Source organism: Carcharhinus amblyrhynchos, chromosome 13 (assembly GCF_965287045.1).
Source record: "Carcharhinus amblyrhynchos chromosome 13, sCarAmb.v2.hapA, whole genome shotgun sequence".
Taxonomy (NCBI): domain Eukaryota; kingdom Metazoa; phylum Chordata; class Chondrichthyes; order Carcharhiniformes; family Carcharhinidae; genus Carcharhinus; species Carcharhinus amblyrhynchos.
In genome coordinates this window covers 7,504,505-7,513,697 of record NC_137336.1, presented here as the reverse complement: position 1 = coordinate 7,513,697, position 9,193 = coordinate 7,504,505, and the positions used below count along the sequence as shown (strand labels likewise).

General features: G+C 53.1%; 1 protein-coding gene across 3 annotated transcripts in view; it reads left to right on the top strand.

Annotated features, from left to right (window-relative positions):
- Nucleotides 1-341: 341 nt before the first annotated feature.
- Nucleotides 342-9,193, top strand: part of LOC145351434 (protocadherin-10-like) — a 30,670-nt gene continuing 21,818 nt past the window's right edge. For 2 of the 3 annotated variants that reach the window (XM_080201025.1, XM_080201026.1), the window contains exons 1-3: nucleotides 342-2,995; nucleotides 7,134-7,186; nucleotides 7,379-7,464. In XM_080201025.1, coding sequence (XP_080057151.1) covers nucleotides 551-2,995; nucleotides 7,134-7,186; nucleotides 7,379-7,464 — 2,584 coding nt within the window. In that variant the 5' untranslated portion in view covers nucleotides 342-550. The remainder of the gene's footprint in view (nucleotides 2,996-7,133; nucleotides 7,187-7,378; nucleotides 7,465-9,193) is intronic. The other variant, XM_080201027.1, reaches the window with a different exon arrangement.

Here is a 9,193-nt window from a genome sequence, read left to right as displayed (position 1 = left end):
ATGGAAGGGGGGAGACCTGATAGTGTCTCATAAATACGAATCTAAGCGCATTATTTCTTCTTTGCGCTTTTCGAAATGCCCTTGTGGGATGAAGCAGGTATTCCCGGAGGGAGGCAGGAGCACAGGGACACGGTCTGCTTCGCAGGCAGCGCACGCACTGCAATCGCTCCGAAGTCGCCCGGAGCGCTGGTATTTATTGGAGTCAGTGCCTCGGAACGGCGCTGTTCCTCCAATGAGGTGCTGAAATGCAAGCTGGGGAGCGGCTGGTTCCCTCTCCCTCCTCAACATTACACACACAGCACAGCAGACAAGAGCTCACACCAACTCCAAGCTATTCCACAGACCGGACCGGAGAGGAGGAGGAGGAGGGGGGAGGGGGGTGGTGGTGGATGGTGCTGGAGTCTGGCAAACTCACAATGTGGCCACATCCAGGGGACCACCTGGGTTCACCCAAGCTCGGGATCCAGAGAGCCGCGGAGAAAAGTTTGCTCTAAAACAAAAGGGCTTGACCGGTGATTGAGGGGGGTGGGGGGAGAGCCGGGCAAGGGATATGGCTCATCCTGCGGGGGTGGGCAAGTGTTTGCTGCTGCTCCTGAGCTTCGTGGTGGTGGCCGGCGGGCAGATCCGCTACTCCATTCCCGAGGAGTTGAAACACGGGGCTTTCGTGGGGAACATCGCCGACGACCTGGGCTTGAACGTGGCCGAGTTGTCGGCCCGCAGGTTCCGGATAGTGAGCGGGGCCCGCAAACATTACCTGGAGGTGAACCTGGAGAACGGCATCCTGTTTGTGAACGAGAAGGTGGACCGGGAGCAACTGTGCGGACTCAAACCCACCTGTTTCCTCAGCCTGGAAGTTGTGATTGAGAACCCTCTGGAGTTGTACCAGGCTGAGATTGAGATTCTGGATGTCAATGACAACTCTCCCAGTTTCTCCAACACTCAGGTCAAGCTGGAGATCACCGAGTCGGCGGCTCCGGGCTCCCGTTTCCCCCTGGAGAGCGCCCAGGACCCGGACGTGGGCTCCAATTCCCTCCGCACCTACCGGCTCAGCCCCAACGAGCACTTTATCCTGGAGGTGCAGAGCCGGAGTGAGCGCAGCAAGATCCCGGAGTTAATCCTGGAGAAATCCCTGGACCGGGAGCAGCAGGCGCTGCACCGGCTGCTGCTGACGGCGGTGGACGGGGGGCTGCCGGAGAAGTCGGGCAGTGTCCGCATCGCCGTCGCCGTGCTGGACTCCAACGACAACGTGCCGGTGTTCGAGAGGGCGGTGTACACGGTGAGGGTCCCGGAGAACGCCCCCCGGGGCACCCTCCTCATCCAGCTCAACGCCACCGACCTGGATGAAGGCACCAACGGCCGAATAGTCTACTCGTTCGGGAACCACGCACACGAGGCGGTGCGGGAGTTATTCTCGGTGGATCCGCAGACCGGACAGGTCCGGGTGAAGGGGGTGTTGGATTTCGAGGGCAGCCCGGTCCATGAGCTCTTCGTCCAGGCCAAAGACATGGGTCCCAACGCGGTGGCGGCTCATTGCAACGTGATAGTGGAGCTGGAAGACCAGAACGACAACTCGCCGGAGATCCTGCTGACTTCCCTGTCCAGCCCGGTACCGGAGGACGCTTCCCCCGGCACCGTCATCGCCCTGATCAGTGTGACAGACCGGGATAGCGGGCCGAACGGCCGGGTCAGCTGCCGGCTGCCCGGGAACCTGCCCTTCAAGTTGTTGCCCTCCTTCAAAAAATATTTCACTCTGGTTACTCAGAGGCGGCTGGACCGGGAGCTGGTGGCCGAGTATAACATCACGGTGGCGGCCCGGGACGGCGGCTCGCCCCCGCTGTCCAGCAACCGGACCATCCGGGTCAAGGTGTCGGATGTCAACGACAACCCGCCCAGGTTTTCCAGACCCTCCTACACGGTGTATGTGACGGAAAATAACGCGCCGGGGGCTTCCATCTGCTCGGTGACGGCGGAGGATCCGGATTTGAATCAGAATTCCTACCTTTTCTACTCCATCCTGGAGGGAGAGGTCCAGGGAATGTCCATCTCCACCTACGTGTCCATCAATTCGGACAACGGGAACCTCTACGCCCTGCGCTCCTTCGACTACGAGCAGCTCAAGAACTTCCGAGTCCAGATTCAGGCGCAAGACGCCGGCTTTACGCCGCTGAGCGGGAACACCACCGTCCACATCTTCATCCTGGACCAGAACGACAACGGGCCGGTCATCGTGTCTCCGCTGCCCCGGAATGGCTCGCTGGCGGCGGAGACGGTGCCCCGCTCGGCCGGGGCGGGCCAGCTGGCGGTCAAGGTGACGGCGGTAGACGCGGACGAGGGGCCGAACGCCCGCCTCTCCTACCGCCTGCTGCGGGCCACCGAGCGGGGGCTCTTCAGGCTGGAGATCCACAGCGGCGAGATCCGCCTGGCCCGGCCCTTCAGCCACCGGGACTCCCCCCAGCAGCGGCTGGTGGTCTTGGCCAAGGACAGCGGGGTGCCCCCTCTCTCTGCCACCGTCACCATCCTGCTGACCGCGGTGGACAGCGCCCCGGGGACCCGGCCTGAGCCCAGCCCGGACACCGGTCTCCACTCCCAGCTCACCCTCTACCTGATCATCTCCCTGGCCTCCATCTCCTTCCTCTTCCTGATGGCCATCCTCCTGCTGGCTCTGCTGCGCTGCCACCGGGACCGGCTCCGGCTCCACGCCTCCTCCTGCTGCCCCCCTCCCTCCTCCTCCTCCGCCTCCTCCTGCTGCTGCTTCAGCCGCCGGAGGAACTCGGCGCAAATCTTCCACAAGACCGACACCAACCTGCAGCTGGCAGCCGGAGCCAAGGCGCCAGGCAGCGGCCCCGAGCTGCCCGCCTGCCGCCTCCCCTCCCAGCCCTACCGCTACAAGGTGTGCCTGAGCCCGCAATCGGCCAAGGGAGACTTCATGTTCCTGCGACCGTGCCGCACGCCGCAGGGAGGCGACGGCCGCCCCGGGAACCAGGCGCCGGCTGAGGTGAGGCTGCTTCCGTTAACTCACTGCCCAGCGCTTCCCCTGTAATAACTTCAACCCAATCCGGTATCCAGCGCCTCTATCTAACACAACCACATCTCAACCTGCTGTGCCATACAACACAGATGGAGACTATTCGGCCCATCTTCCTTGTGCTGGTTCATTGAAAGTCATCCAGTTAGACCCCCCCCCCTTTCCCAATCAGAGCTGCAAAGTTTGACTTTCCTCTTTATACCTTGCTGAAAATTATTGGTAACTCTGTTCCTTCCAGGCAGACTATTCCAGAACTCTCCTTGGAATAATCTCCCCGTCACCTCTCACACACACACTGAGTTACTACATCACCCCTCACACACAGACACACACACACTGAGTTACTACATCACCCCTCACACACAGACACACACACACACTGAGTTACTACATCACCCCTCACACACAGACACACACACACACTGAGTTACTCCATCACCCCTCACACAGAGACACACACAGTTACTACATCACCCCTCACATACACACACACACACAAACTGAGTTACTACATCACCCCTCACACACAGACACACACACAGAGTTACTACATCACCCCTCACATACACACACAGACACACACACACTGAGTTACTACATCACCCCTCACACACAGACACACACACAGTTACTACATCACCCCTCACACACAGACACACACACATATACAGACACATTGAATTTCAGCATCAACCCTCACACATACCTGCACAGACACACAGGAGACACCCAGACGCAGGAGCACACACACAAACGTTGAAATTCATCATCACCCCTCACACATATTTTACATATATATAAATATTAAATTCATTAATAGGAATACCTATTCGGTGTATAAATATTTGGTCCCCATTACAATTCCCCACCAAGGGTTATTCTTTGGTGGGAAAAAGAGCTGAAAAAAGAGGGGAAAGAGCTGACTCGAAACGTCAGCTATTCCCTTCCTCAGAGATGCTGCCAGACCTGTTGAGATTTTTTATTCTCTTTTGGTTTGAGATTCCAGCATCCGCAGTAATTTGCTTCTGTGCAATTAATACTTCCCCAGTAGGTGAGCTGTGTTAATATTGAGTCTAACAAAGCTTTATTTGGGGAGGGGGGAGGGGAGGGAGGTGCTGTTGATTACATGCCCACCATCGTTGCGAGCCCCGCAACCCTGGACCAAATTTAACGCAGGCGGTTAACTCATTCCAGCCGCAGCTCGCCCCCGCCTTTCCCACACTCACTGACCGAATGCTGTTTGTGTTAACCCTCAGATTGCCAGGATCCTTCTTTCTTTCAGTCGGAACATATCACATGGAGGGTCCTGTCTGATCCGCGGTCTTCATTCCGTTTATTAGCAATCATAGTTTCAACACACAAGATCTGCGACATTTGTTCCGACCCAACACAGTTCCATTGATACGGAATGTACAATCTCATTGGGACATCTCTCAGCACTGTGTACAATCCTCAATCACTTACCGCGCCTCAGTTCTCCTGGACTGGGTATCTGTGCGTCACATTTAGCGAAACCATAATCGCCCTAACAAAGAAAGGTCTCAATTTTCCAACATGATCCCCCCTTTTCCCCATAACCCCGACAAAGGAATTGTTTACCCCTTGCTATCATTTGGGTTAAGATGACCAGAAGTATACTTGTATCAGCATTGCAATCTCTGATATATCCAAATGTAAGGAGGATCAGATCTGGACGCCCCGCGCTCAGAGAACCCTACAGTGCAGAAGGAGGCCATTTGACACATCGAGTCTGTACCGACCACAATCCCACCCAGGCCCCATCCCCATTACCCCAGCTAGTCCCCGTAACACTAAGGGCCAATTTGGCATAGCCAATCCACTTAACCTGCACATCTTTGGAGTGTGGGAAGAAACCGGAGCACCCGGAGGAAACCCACGCAGACACGGGGAGAACGTGCAAACTCCACACAGACAGTGACCCGAGCCGGGAATCGAACCCGGGTTCCTAGCGCTGTGAGTCAGCAGTGCTCACCACCGTGCCACCCCAGTCGACAAATGCTGTGGAGAACTGTGACTGACCCCGCTGACCCTGTGTAGATCTCACGCCCACCCTGAACTGAGTCCATGGGGATATTGGATGCCCCACACGGACTCCGGGGAAGTGGGAGGGGGGAAGGGGTGGGTGGGTTGGGAATCAGGAACCGATGCTCGCAGGATCTGAGAGAGGCATTTCGTTACTGGGAGACATCAGTTACAACACTTCATGGCACTTTCTTGTTGAGAGATGTTTTTATTGCAGACTGGAAGAGATGGGGCGATAATAGAATCGCCTGTTTTACAGCGACCTGAGCCCTTGCCACAGGATTCCGCGCACAGTATTCTGCTGACTGCCTTCGCCGCCGGCGAGATACAGGGTTCTGGAAGAGGGTGGTGGGATATCCCTTTATAATAACAGCGGGACGGAGTTCCATTCGGCTCCTAACTTGGCGTGGATTGATTTGAAGGGAGTGCTCGCTGCGCCTTAGTATGGTTCGAATCAGAAAGCATTGTAAGAAATCTCACAACACCAGATTGAAGTAATCGTGTAATCCGTGTGGGCTTACTATCAAATAAACTGGTTGGACTTGAACCTGGTGTTGTGAGACTTCTTACTATGCTTACCCCAGTCCAACGCCGGCATCTCCACATCATAGAATCAGAAAGCCCAGAGGGAGGTTATTCGGCCCGTCACATCCCTTTGAAAGAGCTATTGTGTGCTCAGTTAATATCTCCCCTCCCAACACCACCCATTCTCTCTCTCACTCTACCACACTGATTTCTCCTTTACCTAATTTCCCTTCCGAAAGTCAGTTGGAACTGCCTCCGCCCGTCCTCTCAGTGAATTTAGTGAATACGGATACAACCACAATCAACTGTTTTCAAGCTGGCTTTGTTTCCTCGCATTTCACTAAGAGATTCAAGGCTCCTTGAACAGTCTCCGGTGCTGTCACAGTATTAATTCCACTGTAATTGATTTCCAATTAATTCAGTCTCGTCCACCAAGTTGCGGCTCACACTGCGATCAAACCGTGGAGGTGATGGAGGGGAAGAGGGAGTAGGGGTGGGGGGAGAGGGGAGGGGGTCTTGCTAATGGCATCATTTGTATTGATCTAACTTGATCTGTATAGCACGCTGCCCGTTCACCCACAACACGGTCCTATACAAATGAATGGGACTGTGGCAATACACCCCCAGCAACAGAATTAATATTCAGTCGGATGGGTCACACTCAGAAGCCTTAATGCAGCTCCCCACCACCCCCCCCCCCCCACGGCCCCCCACCCCTCCCCCCACTCCCGCCACCCCCTCTGCCGAGAGAACATTCATTTCCCCAGATTGTTAAACTGATCATTTCAATTAATATTGATGTGCTGAGGAAGTGGGATCTCTGAAGGATGTGTCTGTCTGTGTGTGAGAGAGAATGAGAAATATCCCGGCGATTGCTCCGGGTTGTCTTCGTGTCAGTTGTATAAGCAAATGCATTATTTAAATTTGGATTTAGAGTGGAAATTATCTGGAAGTGTGCACGGAGAGGCTTTCTTTTTTGAGAAGAAAGGATTCCGACAGCTCGTGCAGCGCCGGTGAAGGTTTAATAAACCCGCAAACGCGCATTTAATTAATGTCAAATGCAGTTCCATCAGAACTACAGCTTGCAAAACACAAGTACGAATGATCCGGTTTACAGATTTTCTTTGTGTTCTGACCTTGAACCGTTCTTACCGCTAGCACATTGGGCGCTGCGGTTAATCCATCCAATTATTGGCACGGTTTAATTAGCGTTTAACTATTGCATGACCACGCTGATTTACAGATCCGCCGTTCAGGCCAGTTGGAGGCAGGTCGTGGGTGTTTTAGGCAGTAGTACAGTGGCGCTGACACAGATCCCACCCCCGGGGTAGGGGGTGCAGTTGACCCTTCACTGGCGCTGGGTTTGGGGTTGGGTGCGTTGTGCTAACTTTTAACAAGGGGATGGGGAGTAGAAGTGGAATAGCGCGCCCGGGTTCCCCTCTCCCTCCCTAACATACACCTGCTATCAGTCTCGGAGCTTCGTGTGTTGTCTGCATTGGCGAGTGAATGCAAAACAAACAGCCCCTGTTGTGTTTTTCAGGTTAAACAACAAAACACTGACTACCCGCCTATCCAGAGAAATGGTTGCCTCAGGTACTTAAACCTTTCCTCATCTCATTCACATCTCCATTGCATTTTACCTGCTCTCTCTGTCTATCTGATTTCGCTTCATACTGTGACCCTTTAGCTGTTTTTTTTTGGGTTGAAGTTCCTTTATACATTTCTCTCTCTCTCTCACACACCCAGTCTCACGCTGCGGTTCTTTTTATTTATATCCATTCACAGCTCATGGGACGCGGAAGAGACGGGAGTCCAGCACAGCGGGGAGATGGAGTCAGGCAAAGTGCGGTCAGCGTCCACTACACCAACCGGTGAATACTGAGGGGAGGGAGGGAGGGAGGATGGGTGGGTGAGTGGGGGGGGGGGGGGTGACTGAAGGAGGCAGCCTAAACATACACAACAGCACCTGACAGGCATTTCTAATAATGTAAATATTCACACGGTATATTTATGAAAACATTTCGGCACACACTTTTTGACTTGACTGTTAAAGCGGGCTTTAATGATTAGTCAAAGTGGATGGAAAATATACCGTGTAACAGACCGGCCCCCCCAGTTTGTCATCTCGTGTCCCAGCTTTTAATGCAATTTATACGTTTTATTTCAAGACTCCGGTTTATTGTTGCTCAGATCAGCGGATGAACTGGGGATGGGGGAGGTGGTCAGTTAAATTACCAATAACTATTATTTATATGAGCCTTCTGGCTTGTTTTCACGGTATTCAGTAAGCACAACTTTGACCTCACTGTGATTGGAGAGAGTTTTTAAAAAGAAACTGGGAGGAAAAGCTGGGTGGGTAACTCTGATGTTCCTGTCGGAATTCTTATTCTCTGGGAACTGGGAGTTTGTCACCGATCATTTCCCAGTTTGCACACAGTCTGAAACAGACAGAGGCTGGGGTGAAAACAGGATGCCGAATGCAGCACTGAGGTTTTATAAAACATTTAACGCCCCATTAGTTAAATTATTACTTAGTTAAATCAACATTTTAGTGGCCCAATCTTCGAATCCGCAGAGGGAATTTGTGACTCTGAGCTGCCCGGGCTCGGTGTCAGCGGCTCTTCTCTTTCCCTATGTTAAGGGCGATGCCGTCGGGTGAAATCTCCCGCTTGACATTATTGATTATTAAGGGTTGCCGGACGCGAGTAGGAAGTAGTGTTACTGTTGGCCATTACCGCGATGCAGCAGACCAGCACACACATTCCCCTATCTCACCAGCCACGTCTGTCTGTCTGTCTCTCTCAGTCCCTCTTGTGTGTCTCTCCCTTTTTCCAGTCCCCTCTGTGTGTCCCTCTCTCTCTTTGTCTCCCCCTCTAACACTCCCTCTGTTTGTGTGTGTGGGTGTGTACCCCATGTGTCTAACAGTCACTCTGCCTCTCCCTTTCTTTGTGTCTGTCTCTGTATGTCTCTTTTCCTATCAGTCTCCCTCCCCCCTCACTCTTCCATCTCCCTCCCTCCTCTGTCTCTGAGTGCGTCTCTCCCTTTCACTCTGCCCCCTCAATCTCTGCATGTTTCTTTCACTTTCTCTCTCTTTTCCGCCCCCCCTTCTGTCTCTGCATGTCTCTCTCCCTTTCACTCTCTCTGTCTCTGTCTCTGATGTCGTTTTCACTTTCTTTCTCTCTCTCTTCCCCCCTCTCTTTACATGTCTCGCTCCCTTCCCTCTCCAGCTCTGCACGTCTCTCTCCCTTTTACTCTCTCCCCTCTGCATGTCTCTCGCCCTCTCTCCCCCGTGCTGTCTCTCCCGGTTTTCTGCGTATTTCTCTGTCTCTCTATCTCTTTCACTCCCCCACTCTCGCTGTATCTCTCTCTCTCTCTGTCACACTCATGTTGTAATTCAATCCAACAGGGGTTAGCAGCTAAAACGTTCGTCACTTCTAAAGCAGTTAAATCTGCATGACCACCCTGATTATGTTAATGTCAGCAGTGTTCATTAAAATAACGAAATCATAAGTAATGAGAACAGTAGAATGAAATTAATGTGATGAGATTTTGAAATCCCTGCATCTATTTTATGCAGGAATAACCTGAAAGACATTTTGA